This window comes from Sciurus carolinensis, chromosome 8, assembly GCF_902686445.1.
Source record: "Sciurus carolinensis chromosome 8, mSciCar1.2, whole genome shotgun sequence".
NCBI lineage: Eukaryota > Metazoa > Chordata > Mammalia > Rodentia > Sciuridae > Sciurus > Sciurus carolinensis.
The window spans coordinates 113,614,146-113,633,575 of NC_062220.1; the positions used below are offsets into that span (position 1 = coordinate 113,614,146).

Here is a 19,430-nt window from a genome sequence, read left to right on the forward strand (position 1 = left end):
TTATTTTTTAATTCACTTAATTTTAAAGAATTGCACTGAATTTATCAAGTATCCTTTAATTTCTTGTTCTTACTCTTCCAGTGTTAAATTTTAAGTATCATCTCACTATAGATGATAATCTATTCGTAATCTAAAGAAAGTAATTTCTCTGTGTGTGTGTAGAAACACACACACAGACACACAAGAAAGAATACAAGATGCATGCAGTCTAAATGCTTGAATCAATTAATCAGTGGATTTTCTTGTCCAGATGGCAAAATATTTTTAATCCAAGTTTTAAATGTGTAGCGACACAGAGTATGTAAATTAAAATTTATATCATTTAAACTTTACTGTATAACACAGCAATCTTAAATGTATTCTGCACATTGGAAAATATGTTATTAAAATCAAAATTTATATAAACTGATGTTTTCATTCCAATATAAAATTTAGGAAAGTAATATGGTATTCTTCATCAATTCTTCACTTTGCTGTTTTACTTAATGGAATAATTAATCAAAAAATTTGCTTTTAGTCTACAAAGAAGTCATAGTGTTTTACTATTTTATGTGTTTTGAGATTTTTTTCATTCATAGAAAATAGTCATATGTTACAAGTAAATACACATTTTAAATCAAATGAAATGTTGAACATAATCACAAGAGCTCAAAAATTAACAGTTATTTAAATGATCAAAGTATTATATTGCTGCATACATATATTATTACATATTTTGGATGCAGCCTATACTGTTAATTATAGTTTTTTTGTAGGAAATAGTTTTCACATACTGTGATTAATAGAAAATTTTATAATTTATGATGAGACAATTATAGCACAAATGCATTATTCATAATTTAATACATAATCCAAAATAAAGTTTAATGTAAAGCAACACAGACATTTTTGTTATATTATTTTCTATACTATGTAGTATGATGGACAATAATTTAGAAAGAAGTCATTAGTGTACTAATTGATAAGGATAAAATTATTGATATTATACAAGATAAACAATAAGTATTGCAGTCAATAAGGTTTATTTTGCTTTCTAACAAGACAACTTTGAATACTAATCAAAACGGTACCTAAAAATCATACCTAAAATAAGGGTGTGCACTTCTGTGTGCCTAAAACAGTAAACCTGTATACTTCTTATACCTTGCATTTTTCATTGAAATAATAGCATTTTAATCAGATGGATAATATTATACCTTTCTTTTTATTATCCTGTCTTCTTTTTAAAAGTCATTCTTGCAGGCAAGTCTATTTCTACAGTTCAAGAATAAATTAATATTTTGTTTGGTTTTCTGTATCCATCCTGTACATTCTCTAAGTGGCCCTTTCTCATTCTAGGTTACAAAATAAGCTTTATTAATGTGAACAGCTAGAGGAAACATAACTCAACACTTCTGTAAGGATTTTATTTTTTGTTCAGGAGTTCAACCTGATTGATCATTGTGCATTAGCACATCTTCAGGAATTGATTGAGAAGCTTGAGGATTTTGTGCAACTATTGAAATTAATGAGAATTTCTCTTGTTTCACCTCCTGCCCAACATTTGATAATATCAGTGTTTAGAACTTGAGCTGATCTTAAAAATGAATGATAGTTTCTCATTGTTAATTTGCAGTTCCCTAATGTTATAGGATCTTGAGCATTGCTATGTTTTGCATTTGAAGTTTTCACCAAAGACTCATATGTTAAAAGATTGCTAGCCAGCCTGTAGGACTTAGGGAGGTGGTAGAATCTTCACGAAGTGAGACCTATTGTCCGTGACCTTTCTTTGCTTCCTAGCCACAGTAGGAGATAAGGTTTTCTTCAACACAGAAAGCACAGGCTGGCTTCTGCCATGGTGTACTACTGCCTCTCTAGAGGCTCAAAAGCAAGGGGAGGGACAAGTGAACATGGACTGAAATAACTAAAATCGTGGATCAAAATAAATCTTTCCTCCTTATAAGTTGTTTATCTCAAATATTTTTTCAAAGCAATGGAAAGTTGAACAACACAAGTACCTTTACATATAGTTATTTGCCATCTCTGTAGATTCTTTGGTGAGATGAGTAATAATGACTTCTTTGCATTAATTTTATGATTTTTTTGTCTTAAGGTACTTCACTTACTCTGATAGATGTAAATCTCATTACTTTATCATAAGCTTTGATCGTCCACTTAAAATTAAAATAGCAGAAAACTCAAAGCAATATATTTATGAATTTTCTAATAAAAATATCTCAGTTACATGCTAGGGTTAACTCTTATAATCTATTAATTGTTTTCAAGTTACAGTGCCACCTTATAGGTTATAATGTAATACAGTCCTTATTTCTGTTTTTTCTAAACATAGATTTCATTTATTTGTTGATTAAATTAGAAATTCAGTTGTGAATGGATTACTTGAAAAGACAAATTCTAACTTGGCATGTGCTTTTCTCTTTCAATACCTTAGAGGCAGTTCTTCATAACAGTACTAAATTCTCACCAGCAGCAGAGTTTAAGTGAGAATCATGAGAGCCATAACTATTGGGCCTAGTCAACATAAAACAGTAACATCTTTTGGAATAATTTGTTTGCAGGTAATCACGGGAGTCAAAAACTACCTTCTGCCTGCATCTAAAAACCACTCTTAAATTATGCAAGATTTTAGTCTCCTAAACACTGACATCAAAGTAACTGGAAGTGCTGACATTTGACTTTCTAGATAATTATTTCCCCAAAAGTGTGATGGGTCCCATGATTTTTATCTGTTTTGCTCTGTGACAATTTTAGGGATGCACATCCACTCAGCAATCATGTTGCCTAGTGCTGTCTGCCACAGCACAAAGGTAAAGCTATGTTAGAGTACCCAGCATCACACAGTGCAGTGAGGTCTGAGCCCTGAGGAGCATCACGTGGTTTTGCTGTAAACTGATGACATCAGCACTTACTAAGAATCTTCATGGCATTTTTATTCAACCAAACCAGGTTTTCCACACACCAGGGTCATTTATTTTTCTTTTTCCTGAAATGAGACTTAGAACAGGACAAACTTCAGCCATGTCGTCTTGTCTTCATGACTTAAAAATTAAAAAGTACATGGTGTATCAGATCCCTTTCTTTCTAAAATAGTCCTAGGCTCCTTAAGCAAATTGTCTTTCTACCTCTTACTTTTTGTCTTAAGAGTGTTGAAAACCTGATGGAGAAAGTAAGCAAACCCTAATCCCTGGTCAATATAGACTTTCTCTAACTTGCATAGAAAAAAAAAAAAAAGTCAGAGGCACTAAACTGTGGCTTTACTAGAAAATGTTTTCCATTCATGGTACATGGGCAGTTTGCATGATTCACTCTGGCCATTCCCAAAATCAATGGTTATATTTCATCTTTACCTGGACAATTCAATTGTTATACTGACGATGAATAAAATTAAACATTCCCCAAGTTTAAACACACATTGTCATTTCCCTATTTCAAGAATATTCAGTTTGAAAGAGCTTGGTTAATGCTTTGATATTATTAATGACTGTTTAGAAAGAAAATTTTCATACTTCCTTTTAGCCTCAGAGGCCAAGTCACAGATTTGGGCACAGGGACTAACGACCACACCTCCCTCAGACCTTCTTCCCTCATTCTCATTGGTGAAGGATGGGCCTTACCTCATAACACCATATATGTAACACTTCTTGATCACCTGAAGTCTCATATCCCAAAAGTCAGCGGATGGGCACACTTGGCCAAAGACCATTCCTCCTGAATTTTATAGCCACACCATTAAGAATGAACGGGAAAAAACAAAAGCCTGCCTCTCCTTGACATACAAAACAACCTATAAGCTCTCCCTCTCTTGAATTCCACATAACTAATCTCATTAAGTCCATTATTCCTCTCAATATCAGTCAACACCAGAACCTTCAATCTTCTAGGTCAAATGCCATGTCCTTCACTATTAAATAAATACATCTCAAAACTCAATCAAGGGACTTCATATTTACAAGACATCATCAGAACAAGCTCCTGTATCCTGATCTATTCCTCTAAACTTTCTATTATTATTCTTTAGTTAATAAAAGGCTGGCTTACTGCTGCAAACTTGGCTTTCCTTTTCGACTTCTCAAGTGATAGCCTGTTTTTTTCTCCCACGTTTCTCATACCACAGACCCTAAAGAGATAAGCACATAGACACTTGTTCCCATTGCCTCTTTTAGATCATTTTTTTTTAAATGCTGGCACCTTCAACTTTCAATCAAATATTACCTACATCCATCACACACTAATGCTGGTGTGATCCAACAACTGCTTAACTCACCTCATCATTTCTAGTTTTTTTTTAGCTTCTGATTCCTGGTTATAGTTTCAAATATTATGAGTTAGTTTAGATTTTGCTTCATTGTGACCAAAACACTTGACAAAAGCAACTTAAAGGAGAAAAGTTTTATATGGGGCTCAGAGTTACAAAAGTCTCAATCCAGAGATCATCAACTCCATTGCCCTTCCCAAGGTGAGGCAGCACATCCTGGGGAAATGGTCCAGCAGAAGAGAGCTGCTCAGTTCATGGCAGGGCCAGGAGGCAGATATAGAGAGACTGGGCCAGGGCCTCTAGGGAAAATGCAGCCTTCCAGGGCACACCCCTATGACTCATCGCACCCAGTCATGTCCCACCTGCTTATAGTTGGCACACAGTCACTCAAACCAGAATGGACTAGGTTACAGCTCTTATGATCTTACATCTTACCTCTGACTATCTCAGCATTAACAGGACCTCTTTGGGGATACCACATGCCCAAACCATAACACTACACATTAATTTTTCATAATTCCTATATACATATAAAGAACAATATGTACATTGTATGTCAAATGCCTTGAATTTTGCATTACAAAATTATTTTCTTTTCTTAGTTTTGCTCGTAACTTACTTTAGCACTCATTCTCAAGTTATAACCTACACATTTTAATTTTCAATGTATACTATGTATGCAGTGACTCTGGGAAAAGAAAAAAAAGTCAAGACTTACAGAATTTACTGATTTCCATATTACAAATTATCAAGTTATGGTGGGTTTTCAGTTACCCATCATTTTTCAACAGCTCACAAAATTCCTGAAATTTCTTTAACAATTAGCTTTTATATGTCATCTAGCCTAACTTCTAACCACTCACTCCAGTCTATCTTACTCCCTTTGGTACCCCAATCCCAACAATGTGCTAGGACCAGTACATTTATGTCATGATTATTTTGCTGTTCTCTATTTTTTAATGTGCATCTTTTAAGTGCCGATTTTTAGTCTCTATTTTTTTAAGAAGTCAGCATTTGACATTTTTAGCTGCTCACTTCCTCTTGCTTGATACTTTCCCTTCACTAGGCTTTGAGGACAACTTACCTTTCAGTGTTTTTGTTTTATTCTGTTGTTCTTCTTTTCTGCTACACTGGTTTCTCCTGATCAACTACCTAATTCATCAGGAGAACATGTCGCCTTCTACCAACAAAATGCATTCATAGTCATCTGTATTTATCCCAAACACCGAGTGCTCCAGATCTGAGGTGTACGTCACATTCTTCCCTGGGGAGGTGTGTTCCCTCATATCCTCATGCTTTATACATTGCCTGATAAATAGCATGTATTCATGAGTGAGTGTACAAATAACTAAAAGAGTAATTGTAAAATTAGGTATTCCTACTCACTTGCCTAGAAAGACACATACCATTTTATTAAGTAAATATTTCTATGAAAATAATTGAACCTGATATTACCATTTTTCCCAGAAAGTTGATACCTCTTTTCTTTTTTTTACAAGATTGACTTTGATTTTTATTTTAAAATACATTTAGCATAGAACTGTCAAAGGACCGAAAATAATTAAACTCAAAGAAATGGAATATTTTCAAATACTTTTTAAGTTGGACCTATAAATTAATAGGATAGCATAGACCCCAAAATTAATTCATTAACTATACATTTTGAAAGAAAAGCTCTTTTCACATTTTCCAACACACTGTTAAGTTCTAAAGTTCCTTGGTTTCTTTTTAATAAAGAGCCCACATTTAGTTGCTTTATTTAAAATTATCAAGTTCTGTTTTGGTAAAAGTTACCATGTTCCTAAATTCTCAATCAGAATTATAAAAATATGAGCTCAAAGTTATCTGGATTGATATTTCTGGATAATCATATAGATATTACACTAAAATCAGTAATCCCATACCTGATGTTCATTTATATGGAAAGTTCATTCTCTTCTTTATGAATATCTTACTACAAATAAAATTATATTAATCTACTTACAATCACACTTGAAAATATAATGCACAGACAAAAAAAATAGTTACATACTATACCCAAATTTTCCACTGTGAAAATAATAAAAAGTTGGAAAAATAATAGGATCTAAACAATTAATATTTATTATTTTTAGATTTTATAATTTATCTTAAGTTGTTGATAAGTGAGTATTAAAAGTTAACTATTAATTTAAAAGATTGGGAAATCCAATCCTTTCCAAATTTAGAAAAATGGTTTTACATATGAAGCATTTGCACTGTCCCACCTATAAATTTCAACTATGTTCTGTTCACTGGAAATAGCTACCTGCAGTATAAACAATCAAGACAACAATGTGCAAAAAAAATATCTTCTTCCTATAAAAGAAAAATCTAAGAAAAATGGAAAATATTTATCCACTTAGCTTTCCAATAAATTAGTGAGAAATTTTAGCCCATTCCACATTTCTTTCTAAATAAAGGACTAAAGGATTAAGGGTGGTTTAGTTCAATCCCTGTTAGTTTGACATATATTTTTAAAACAGTTGCCTGATTATAAGTAATTAAGATAGGATCAGTCTTTTATATCACAGTATACATGGCATTTCTTAATTCAGCAACAGAAAGGCACAATTAGCAAGCAATAAAATTCAGTACCTGAATTATTAAAGTGATGTACAAAACAGTTGCAAAAACAATACATTCAACGCAGTGTAGAGAACTTAAAAAAAATAAGGAATCTAAAAAGTAATTTTTCTGAAAATTAGGTCCATTAAGAATGCCTCCCATGTTCAACATCATGGGTAACATGAAAGGTGATGGCAGTGTAAAAAGAGGCAGTAAATTAATATGTGGTAGCATATGAATTGTGGTATATTAATTATGCAGTTCAATTAGGAAATGGCTCCCTAGTAAATAAATGTTAAATATATATGTTAATAACATACTTGTATTAATTTCAAATACACAGGCACAACTGTTTGCATATTGTTATTGATTTCATAATACACCTCAGTTTAAAAAAACTTAGGTATATTACTTTATATATAACATATTAGATATATAATTGCCTATTATGTACCTTAATATATACTACATATAACTTGAATCCATAACAGCACAGAACTCACCAAATATTACATGAACATTCTAAATAGATACTTATCATTTTCTCAGTACAGAAAGAGCTCAGCACACCTAAGACAAAATCTGGATGTGCAATGATAAAAATCACTGACTCTTAAGAATTTACTTAAATAATGATTTAAGTTAAATTCTTACAAAAGCCTAACTCTGATCTTTTATCTAGAGTATATTTTTAGGTATCAATAACTGATAACCTCTTTCTTATCACAAATATTATGTCCCTATCAAGAGATACCAATAAAGAAAAATATGTAGGGAACCAAAAATGTGATGGAGAAACCCACCATTCCATAGGTAATATACCGGTAAGGAAGTTCAACTTCCATGTGCTGTCTTGCTTTTCCAATATCATCACATGGTATGTTGAAGATTTTACAGGTTAAAGGAATGGCGGTCTTTTTCATTACATCTCTGACGATCAGTACAAATATCATTCCCATGAGAATCCGCAATATGACTTTTCCAAACAGAGTCACAGTAACGGGGGGCCTAGGTAACGGTAGTATCTCTGAAGAAGGATCTAATAGTAGACCCACGCTATGAGCAACATGGAATCCACATGCAATTCCAGCACCACTTCCTAGAATCTCAGCTGTGTCTCCATAGGATGTGTTCCAGGTATCAAGAGTGAAAGGAAAGATCCCTAAAGCTAAATGAAGACCGATGATAATTAGTGGAGCATAGTTATACGTTTGATTGAAGTTGTCAATCAGGTCCACAAATGGATAGGAAACAGCTAAGATTAAAATGGTATATAGGAATGCAGCAATAATGTCCAGAATGGAGTGCATTCCCAGGTGCATTCTACTTAGGCAAACTAGAGAACACCAGCAGGGAATAAGAAGCAGTCCACAAACAGGAGGATACTGCCAGCGGCCATAGGTGAGGAGGACCAGGGAAATGGGGATGGCGGTGCCGGACAGGGCGTGGCTGGAGGGCATGCTGTACTGGGAGTTGTAGAAGACCTCCAACTTGACACAGGAGGCGAGGAGGGTGGCGGCCAGCGGATGATGTCCTTGGTGCACTGGCCCAGGTACATGACCAGCACCCAGATGATCACCAGCCTGCGACCCAGTAGGGCGTCCAGGTTCCAGATCCAGAAAGGGAAGAACATGATGTAAGAGTCCGTAGCCCAACTCGTGCCCAAGCAGAACAGGGAGGAGAGCGGCCAGTTGCTCTCGGGCCAGCTCGCCCTCCTCGCCCGCCAACGAGTTGCGTCACAGGGAGCCCGCGACGAGGCTGGGCCCAGCTCGCCGCCAGCCAGTTCTGTAAGCCATTAAGGGCGCCGCTGCGTCCGGCTTGACTGAGCGCTGACTGTGGTCGCTCCCTGGCGGCTGGGGGACCTTGGTCGCTCGGACTGCAGTCCTTGCCCCCGAGGGGTCTCCCGCTAGCGGCGCCTCAGCCTTCTCATCCTCCCTCTGTTTGGCTGAGCGGTTCGGTGGCGCCTCCGTCCGCACAGACGCTGGAAACAGGCCACTTTCTGCAGCTCCTGCAGACGGACAGCCTGCCGGTCTGGGTGCTGCCTGAGCGACGAGCTAACGGGATCTGCAGCTGACTGGCCAGTTGCAGCAGCCCCTGACTCGACGCGCTGAAGTCTTGATGCCTCTTTTCTTATCACATTTTTTTTTCTTTTTAAAATAAATCAAAGAGCAGAATTGGTACTCTTCTTGAGAAAAGAGTAATGACTTCTAACATTTTGACACATTTTATGGTCTTGGAATCCATTACTTGAAAAATTTTCATTTTTAATTCACCAAGAACTGAGTTATACTATTTTTACCCTCAGTATTATACCTTAATGACTCGTTGCATCCAGTTACTTCATCTCTGAGTGGCTTTGTCAGGATGGCCTTCTTATAATCTCCCACCCCTTTGTAATTGCAGCTTCTGTGGTTTTGCTCATCAGACCCTCTGCATATAGTTATTTTCTGCTTTCTCTGCATTAAACTAACCGACATATTTTTCATAATCAAACAATCAAGCAGGACCCCTAAATAAAGGTTTTAATAAATCGGTGTGCCTGCCTCTATTTGAATCATTTATTAATGACTGTACTGGATGTCCAGTCACATTATTTAAAACAGAAACTTATTATATTGTGACTGTAGGGTCAAATATTTTGGCTTTGGATTCCTGGCTTTGAGTTCTAAAGCAAGTAATGCAACTCCATTAATTTACATGCTTTTTTTTTTTCTTTTCTTTTCTTTACTTATTTTTTAATTACTGACACACTTCAAGTATGCTCATCCTAATATAAAACTGAATGTTCCAGTGTCTTGATTTACTCTACATTTTAAAAGTCCTAATTCTCCTTTTCCCAGCATCTTCATCTCCAGTATAGAGATTTCACATTATTTCTCAGTGAATTTTAGGGTTTTTTAGTATTGCGTTGGTTAATCTATTTTATGGTTTTACTGGTGAACTATAATGGTATATAATAATGGGGTTCGTTATTACATATTCATAGTACACATAATATAATTTATTCTTATTCATCTCCCAGTGCTTCCTATTTCTGTCTCAGCTTCCCTTCACTTACACCCTTCCTACTACTATTCTGATTTTCTTTCTACTCGATTACATTTTTTAAAAATTTTCATTGTTGCCTTATAATTATACATGAAGGTGGGATTCGTTTTGCTGCATTTATATACACATATAGAATAATTTGTTGGATTGTATTCTCCAGTTCTTCCTTTTTCTTTCTGATCTTTGATTTACCTTAACCTGTTGTTTCCTCTACTGATCTCCCTTTTATTTTCTGTTTTTCCATTTTTTTCTCTCTGCTTTTCACATATGAGGGAAAACCTTTGACCCTTGGCTTTCTGAATTGATCTGCTTCACAGAGCACAATTTTCTCTAGTTCCACTCAATTAATGAAAATTTCATAATTTTGTTCTTCTTCATGACTTGGTACAACTCCATTGCATGTGAATGTATGTATGCTTGTGAGAAAGTATATCACATTCTTAAAATTCATTCATCTGTTGACAGATGTCTAGGCTGGTTTCATGATTTGACTGTTCTAAATTTCAAAGCTATAAACATGTGAATGCATATATGTTGCTATAATGTGCTTATTTCTATCATTTTGTATAAATACTGAGGAGTGGAATAGCTGATCAAATGATGACTCCATTGTTGCTCCTTTGTAAATTTTAAAAATTTGTTCTTTTTAGAGATACATAACAGTGGAGTTATTTTGGCATTGAGGAATCTCCACACAGCTTGAACTGTGTACTCATTTGTAGTCATACCAACAATATTTAGGAACACCTTTTATTGCCACATGCTAGCCAATGCTTACTATTAGTTATATTCTTAATGGTTGCTATTCTAATTGGGGTGAGATGAGATCTCAGTGAAATTATTATTTGCAGTTTTCTGACTGCTAATGAAAATCAGGCCTTGGTTGATTTTAAGTCCCTGTTGATTGTTATGAAAATAGGACATACATGAGAGAATAAATATGAAAATATCAAATGCCCTGTATTTTAGTAGTAATCTCAGAAAATACAGTATTTAAATCTGAATTTGAGATTTTGATTTTGTATAAAAACCTCTAGAGTTCTAATATCTGGTTGCAAGTTTCTATTAAATGTTCTCCCATGTGAGGTTTATATATTATCATTTCCAAGTAAATGAATGTCATATAGTTGACACAAATATCAAAATAATTTAATATAAGAACATAAATATATAGAAGGTATGGTTAACTATAGCTGCACATTCAGAGTAAATTCTAGGTTGATTCTACACAGAGGTGGTGCATATGCCTAATCTCTGATTTGATTTCAGAAGCATCTTTTCATATTTTGTTGAGAATTATATTACCTGAATTAAGTCATTCTTTCATGTTCTTTCCCTGGATTATAGTTCTGAAAATGTGTAAGTCAAATATCTATACTATATTATAAAATTTAGACCTTTTTCACTTATTTATATCCTAGTATAAGTGAAATTTTTAGATACATTTGTTCATAAATTGACCGGATAGATCATAGCCAGAAAGATTGATGAAAGAATATTAACATTTACTTTCTACCAGGCTGTTACATGCATTTTATAGATTGTTTAAGAATATTTGTGTGTGTTCTATTTTGTTCACATTTTTAAGACAAAGTAAGACAACATTTCTTCAAGAAAACTACAAAATCAAGAGATTGAAATTGAATGCCGTATCATTTAAATGCCACATCCACACTTTTTCTCAGCTGTTTCACAAATCAGAATAAAATGAGAACTAAATCTATATGAAATAACACCTTTCTTCTCAATTACACTTCCTATTGTGATCATGAATGCTAGAGTGGCAGCACAGAGACTGAAAGCAGACCCTGTGGGTATCAGAGTTTTCTTAATTATCTTAATTAAAAGACCAAAGAGGTGCAACTGTCTGTAACTACTAACTGTATGAACCTATCTATGTATCTGTCCATCTATCTATGCATGCATATATCACATCAAGCAAATTACATAATTTTCTGATATTGTAATATTATTTTATTCAATATTATTTATATTATTTATTCACTAGTCATGTTATTTTATTTAAAATCATTTGCAGTAATATGGAGAACATTTATTAAAAAGGAACATCTCCAAGAAAGTGAAGCACGCCTCATATCCTTTAGGGGCAGTTAAACAAGAGAATCTATGGTAAGTCATGAGGCATGAGGGAAAAGGGATTTATTTTGGAGTAATGTCACTTGCACTTGTCATATTTGAGTTTCCTTTAAAAATAAGAATATGCTGCATTACTTAATGTTGCATGTCCCCACTCTTTTTTTTCATTTTCATGGGGAAAAATATTAAATTGCAGAATCCAGAAGAAAAACCAAATCTTTGTTTTCATTACTGAGAAATTAAAATCCAATGATAAGATAATAAGCGTGGGAGTAAATATTCAAGTGGGAGAAAAATAAAAAACAAATCAGAGAGAAAGCAAAGATAATAAGATAATGTCTTTACTCTGCCATTGATCAATTTCTACCCCTATAACCCCAGATTATTAATGGCAACATTCACTCATGTCACAATTGGACAGGGAACTGAAAAGTGTACCTGCAAACATAAGAATTACATGGCTGCTCCAAAGGGGCAATGACACAGTAGTGTCAGGACCACCTATTGGGGCTCTTCTTTTGATATTATTATGCTTATGTTTTTTAGATAGTTCCATCTTCATCCAGGAAAATTTTCCCCAAGGAATAGATAATAAAATGAATATATCTATCACATCAAATAGCATCTACTTTACAAAAATTTTTCCATTGGAGTTTTGTGCCTAACGTACATGTAAAGACTTTGCTTGTTACCAAATGCAAACCTTACTTATAGTGATGGAATAATTATTTTGATCTCTTGGCCATGGAGACAACCTTTATACCACCTCTTCATTTTGTATTGTTAAATCATGCTCCCAAACAACCACAGGCTATGTGGAAAATTATTCAGAGTAGTCAATGATTAACTTTTTAAACCTTAAATCACATTGACATATCACAAAACTAAAAATATGTAAAAGTGGTCAGAAATTTATTAACAACCTAGTTGAATGCATATAAGACATGAATTCTAAACAACAAAAAAAAAAATCTGCTTTTTGTCCATGCTGTATTGAGCAATCTAAGAGCTGTGACTCTCCACGCCAGATGTGGAGACACCTTGGCCCTCACTAACATTTTGTGGTGTACTTAGATAACATCATTGAACAAAAAGGAAAAATCCATTTTGAAAACTGAGAAGTTCTTCTGGCTTTCTGGGTAGAATATATGAACTCTGGATATGTTTACATGGCCTGTGTTTATCAATTTAATATCAAAATATTAAAGAACTCATACCAAGGTAATCTTTCCTCTGCCCTTAGTCTTTATGGGAGTAGCAGTCGCTGATTGCGTACTTCTTTTTCCAGGAAAATTTGATTTTAACATTGAAGACTCTAATCCCTAAGTGATAAACCAATTCAAAGTTACTCTATGCCTGTAATATTCCATACCAAGAACTTCTGCCATAAATACATAATAATAAAACATGCATTTTTATATATGTGACTTCATTTAAAATTCTCTGTCATCTTCCTTCCTTAACTAAGTAAAATTCAATTTGTTTATGTTAAAACTGGTTTCTTTATTTAAGGTAGGGACTGTCTTGTAAATTCAGTCACCAATAAAATTAAATAGGGTACTTACACTGTATAGAACAATAATTTTCTAAATTAAGAGACTTCATTCCCATTATAAGAGAAAGGTAACTAATAATTCCATTTTACTAATCCTTATTAAATATAATCTCTGAAACATATTAGAAAATTCCTGTAATAGAAGCTTTTGAATTAGATTTATTAAATATTCCCAGGAAATCTTTCTTTTTTTAATTTATTTTTTAAAATATTTTTTAGAGGTCAATGAACCTTTATTTTTTATTTATTTGTATGTGATGCTGAGAATCAAACCCAGAGCCTCACACATTAGAGGTAAGTGCTCCACCACTGAGCAACAACCCCAGTCCTTCCTATTTTCTGGTTCACAAACATGTGTAAATGACTTTAAATGTGTTTTGATTTAATTATGTTATATTTGGCATGAAGTAAAATGCCCAAATCTCATACATTGGCCTTCTGCCTAAAGAAAAATGTTTTAAATATGAAATTGCTTTGTCAGATAAAAAAGAGAAACACACTGCCTTTCCAAAAATTTGCATGGTAGGCGCTTATTCTAAAGTGCTTGGAATTGTTTATAGACAGTAACAAAGATAAGCTATTAGTAATTGATATTACAGTAAGCCATGCAATTTGATTGGGTAGTGATGAAATCAGTGTTGATGAATTATGTTGAAAACTTTTCATGTTAGAAAAGTCATAGTAAAAATCCCAATGAAATTTATGTTTAGATGACCAGTTAAAGATGTATTGATAAAAAGTATTGACCTTTGGAAAGAGTGTGCAGTACTAATTGAGGATTCCCTGGAAATAAATCTTCAGTACAGTGTTTTTACAATTTGTTTTTGTCCAGATAAAGATCTTACCTTATTCATTGATCACTTGAAATAAAAATAGGTTTTAACCATTTTGGATGAAAATGTAGTAGACTCAGGTGACAATTAAAATATATTTTCATTAAAAAATCTTACAAAAATCTCTAAATATTGGGTATGTGTTTATGAAATTTTCCTGTTTTTCTCTTCCTTTATCAAATTGAATATTGGTTGTTAACTTTAAGCCTCTTCTTTTCATAGGTCTTTAAATTTGAAAAAAGAAAACAAAAATAATTTTGCCTTACAAAAACATATTCAGCCCACAGTGTGGTATGCTTCATGGGCCTCATGAAGACTTGTTTGACCAGTGGCATGGCCATTGTGGACTGCCATACCTGTGGCCCTCAGCAACTGTCATTCTTGTGGCAATTGTACTTACCATCCTGCAGAACAGCAGTGCCTTTGGGGACTTAGCCCATGTTTGGATGGAGGGAATTAAGCTCATCCACAAGTATTGATTCAATGTGTCTCTTCAAACCCAACTTCCAGTTCTCATTGTATTGGTTAGACTTGTGCCACCATCAACCAGAGGAAGGACATTGCACTCCTAACAGCAAATGAGACACAATAGACTCTGACTTTTCAAAAATCTTACTTAAATAAGGTAACATCCAACTGGGTCCTCTGTGTCAACATGACTGCCTTCAGCGAGTGGAGGCCACAAATATGAAGCAAAAGCTTGGTATTGAAACAGTTCACTCCAGGGCCAGTGTGGGAAGGGAATGGTAGTGGACATTCCTTTTAGGATAGATGTCCAACAGGTTGGAGGCAGAGTGTTCCAGCATGGGAGGCATTTTGTGGAGGGGTGGGGCAAAGGGTATCTCCTGAAAGACGGGAATTGGGAATGGGGATCTGATTTGGCACTGTGGCAACTGATTAGATAGGAGCTGCTGTGAGACCACCAGAGCAGCTTGCATAGCAACAGGGTTCTCTGCCCTGGGGCTGCTGCCTCTGAGGCCATAAACTCTGCCTTCAGGGGTGTCTGTATCCCACAGACAATCTGGAATCTTGACTTTAATCTCAGTGTTGGTACCAGCTGAGGGAGGGCCTATTCTGATAGCTGCATTGATACCATGGTGTCTCTGCGTATTTACCCAGTACAAGAGTGGACTGTTAGTGAAGGTGGAAGCGTTCATCACTTCCACCCAATGCTGGGCACACTTCTCCTGCTGCAGCTTCTTCCTCCAGTGAAGAAATATAATGCAGCCACCGGTAATCACACAACACAGTCCCATGAATCCAAAGTATAGCAAGAACCAGGCTGAGGCAGTAAAAGAAAGAAAAGAGGCAGCTGACCAAGAGCTCTGGCTTGGGACCTGAACCATTTCTCATCCCTCTCCTTGATTTGGCTCACTCATCCATCCATTCCCTCCCTCCCTCCTTAAAGACCTATCTCATCATTTTATTATTCAGTTAAAGTTAGGTCTGCAGGGAGCCTAAGAGTCCACATTAGCCTTTTAGAGATAAGGGATACTAGGTCCAGAGGGAACATGACCTGTTCAAACTCAGTCAGGCCTTCTGATTCCCAGTCCAGGACCCATCCAATCCCTCAGACTGATAAATTAAACTTAAGGTCAAGACCCTCAAGGAACCACTTGACAAGGGCACCAATGTATCTTTTCTGGTTGGGCAGAACATGGTTTCTGCCTTGTAAAATGCCTTAGTTCCCTAGAGGAGTCTGTCTCTTAACTATTTAGCAGTCTGTGCAGGCAGCCACCACCCCATCCATGTCTACTCCCTGAAAGTTTGTCCGCTTAAGGACTGAAGGGATACTTACTGCCAGGAAGACCCAGGTTCTCCATTTGAGGATCCATACCATTGAGACTTGTTACCAGGCCCATGGCTCAGCAAAGAATCAATTCCCCCACGAATCTGTCCATCAATCGGTGTCTTCGGAAGGCACGAGTCCCATTGTTACCTAAAGATGATGTCACTGGGTTCTGAGCACTGGGAATTCCAGGGGTGGTGCTTGTGGAGTGGCTCTGAGTTGATGGAAGGAAAGGACTCCATCTTATGGCATCTCATGAGCATAGTTCTCTTGCATCAAATACTGGTCCACCCCAGAATTGTCCCCAGAATTGTCTGTTCCCATCTTCTTATGATGAAGTCACAAAACAGCCACCAGGAAAGGGCCCTCATGAGCGTATATTTATATTGTTGGTTGTTAGGAAGCCATTTCTGGATATATTTCCAAGTGGGAAGTTGGGCAGGGAGCAGAATGAACATTGGGGTGACCTGCACTCAAGAAGTTTCTGACCAAGCTGTCAGGGAAAAAACTGTTGAGGGGAACCAAGGGGTCAAAACCTGCTTCTTTGGCTCCTACAGTCTCTCTTTTGCTTCTTCAACAAGGGCTGGCAAAGTGTTTTCTCAGTATCATCAGGCCCTGTGGGAGCTCTCCCCTATGAGGTCCTGCATCTCCTTCCAGCTTCATCTCCCTCCCCATCCTTCATATACCTTTCCCTTCTTGGTATGCTAGATTCCCCAAAGACCCTGTTTATTCACCTCTGGAGTTTGGCTTATGCTGCTCATTTACTCAGTAGTTCCTCTCCCCACATTTCCACCACTGAACACATCCTTATCTTCCCAGGTGTTCAATGATTCCTACTGTCTGGAAAATAATTCTCTCAATTGATTTCCCAGAACCACATTATCTCCACTTGGAAGAGACTTGGAGAGTTGTCTAATCACATCAGATGCTTGAGTACTGAGGGCAGAACTTCCCTACTCAGCAACTAGTCCCCCAGGGTTCCTTTGACTCAGGGACTGCTGACCATCTCCTGAGGCAGCGTGCTTCATTTATGACCAGGTCAGTTAGAAAGCCATTTCCTAATCAAGGTTAGCTCAGCCTCTCAGTAGGTTTTACCACTGGTCCTTGTTTGGCCCCTTGGCACTATTCAGTTACCCCCATCTTTATCAGTAGTCAGAATGATCCTTTTCAGAATAGATCATGTTACTCTGCTCAAACATACAGTGACTTTCCCTGTCACTCAGATTGCTTTCTGCAGACTTCAGGTCAGCCCTGGAAATGTCTTAGTCCCTCACACTGGGGACTAGGTGTGCTCTCCCTGTACAGTGACTGGTGAATATTTATTGGTCTGTTTAGGACCTGTGAAGAAAGGCAAGGGAAGAAGTAGTCAGGTGGCTGCTGTTGCAGTGGTTGCCATTGATCCAATGTTTTACCAGTGGACCTCAGATTCCTGCAGGCTGCCTGGGCACAAGCCAGGGTGTGACCTCACAGAATATCAGGAAGGGGAGCTGTGCCTGTTCCCTGTTGCTCACTTCTGGTCAGCACACCCACATTCAGCTCATTAAAGGTTAGGAGCTGTGGTTTTGTATTCACAGTCATCAGAAAAAGAAAGACATGAATTACAACACACAAACATTTCAGATATGAGAATGTTTGACATGCCAGGTGTCATGAGGAATCAGGCTTGTGCTCAGAAGTAGTTTAGCAAGGCAAAGGCAAAGTACTTCTGCAGAAGGGTGTGCTACCAAATAAGGTCTGCAGAGCAATCACACCTGGGTGGGCAGTTCACCTGCTTTTATCCCTAATGCAGCTCTGCCCCTTGACCTGACAGGAGGAACTCAGGGGTACAATCTATGCAATTAGTTAATTGAGTTATTGAAAGAAATATACCTTTAGTTTTTCCTACCTCCCTCTGTTATCTTGGGGTGGGAAAGTATTCTTGGGGTGCATGCATTCTGACACCTGTATACCTCTTACTTAGCTAAGTTACTCTTTTTATGTATTTTTTTTATTATTGTAAACAAATGGGATACATTTTGTTTCTCTGTACATGGAATAAAGGCATACCATTTGTGTAATCATAAATTTACATAGGGTAATGTTGTTTGATTCATTCTGTTATTTTTTCCCTTCCTCCCACCCCTCCCACCCCTCTTTTAGTTACTCTTTCTTAACAGAGAGATTTCTCTCTCTCTCTTGGTCAGACCAATCCCTTCCCCCACCTGTTTTTCAAGGGGATGTACAGGTGATGGATTTTGGATCTGCCACATCCATGGGCTATGGATCTATTGTGCAACTTTCTATTCTGCTATTCCCCCTCTGGCTGCCTTTCTTATATCTCAATGTAACACTTAAGGCTAAATACTGTATTCTGAAAATAGACCACTGGACTTTCTATTTCTCACAAGAAGAACCTGAGAAAAGATTTGAACAACTTGATCCTTAATACGAAGTGAACATTGCAAAAGCCTGCTGGAAGGGAATCATGGGAGTCTGTAGCCAAGACAGAAGCTGAGCCTGGAGGGCTGGGATGAGTTCCAGCTGTGATCACAGGATGTAGGTGCACACACAGACATAACTGAACTTAAGGATGCTGGTTCCACTTGACATGAGGAAACTGAGACACAAGAAAGAACGTGTGTGTCCAAGGCTACCCACCAGTTGTCAGAGCCAGGACTGATGTTGGATCTTGTATTCTTTCCACTGTACTTGCAAGTCATGTGTCCACAGCATCACATCAAAGGAAATGGAAACAGCAATGCTGGTGTTGCTGGGGAAGTAGCTGAATCTCTTAATAATGTAAAGGAGATAAGTGACTGCAAATGACTGATGACTGTGTACTCAGGGGGGAGGCAAAACCACAAAGAGGGAGTCGAGGGCCCACTGGATGCTTCTGTTGGTGTTTAGAAAGGCAAACTGATCCAAATTCTCTGTCTTGATGTCAATTCTTTTTCTAACTTTTTCCTACTCTCCTTCAATATACACCTTCAATATGCCTTTTTAATATGTTCCCTTCACTTAAAAAACAATGTTTCTATGGGTAAAATTCTAAATAAGATTTTAATTCATTTTAAGGCAGTGAAAAATGAGTTTATCATAAACTTTCATCTATTCATTACTTAACCTCAAAGCATCAATTAAAACAAGAAATGAAGATGACAAAAGTTAATCATGTTTAGTCACAATAAAATCCTAATACCTCCTGGGCAACTGCCTCACCCAGATGCACAATGAGGAGCACATAAAATGAAGAAGCACAATAATTGCAGAGAAAATGTCAGAGGACAA

At 36.5% G+C, this 19,430-nt stretch overlaps 1 protein-coding gene and 1 pseudogene across 1 annotated transcript; both read right to left on the reverse strand.

Moving 5' to 3' along the window:
- Nucleotides 1–7,584: 7,584 nt before the first annotated feature.
- LOC124991402 (sphingosine-1-phosphate phosphatase 1-like) lies at nucleotides 7,585–14,753 on the reverse strand (annotated as a pseudogene).
- Nucleotides 14,754–15,090: 337 nt separating this feature from the next.
- Nucleotides 15,091–16,259, reverse strand: LOC124991403 (testis-expressed protein 38-like). The gene is made up of 2 exons (XM_047562156.1): nucleotides 16,173–16,259; nucleotides 15,091–15,656 (listed from the first exon to the last, which is right to left on the reverse strand). Exons 1-2 carry the CDS (start codon nucleotides 16,234–16,236, stop codon nucleotides 15,091–15,093), a joined length of 630 nt encoding a protein of 209 aa, XP_047418112.1. The 5' UTR covers nucleotides 16,237–16,259.
- Between the last annotated feature and the right edge of the window lie 3,171 nt (nucleotides 16,260–19,430).

What these genes read in the sequence shown, in the direction of transcription:
- LOC124991403 (XM_047562156.1), bottom strand. Translation starts at nt 16,236, where the DNA reads ATGGGCCTGGTAACAAGTCTCAATGGTATGGATCCTCAAATGGAGAAC. An exon ending in GAACCTGGGTCTTCCTGGCA is followed by an intron (nt 15,657 to 16,172) that starts GTAAGTATCCCT and finishes TTACTGCCTCAG; the next exon opens with CCTGGTTCTTGCTATACTTT.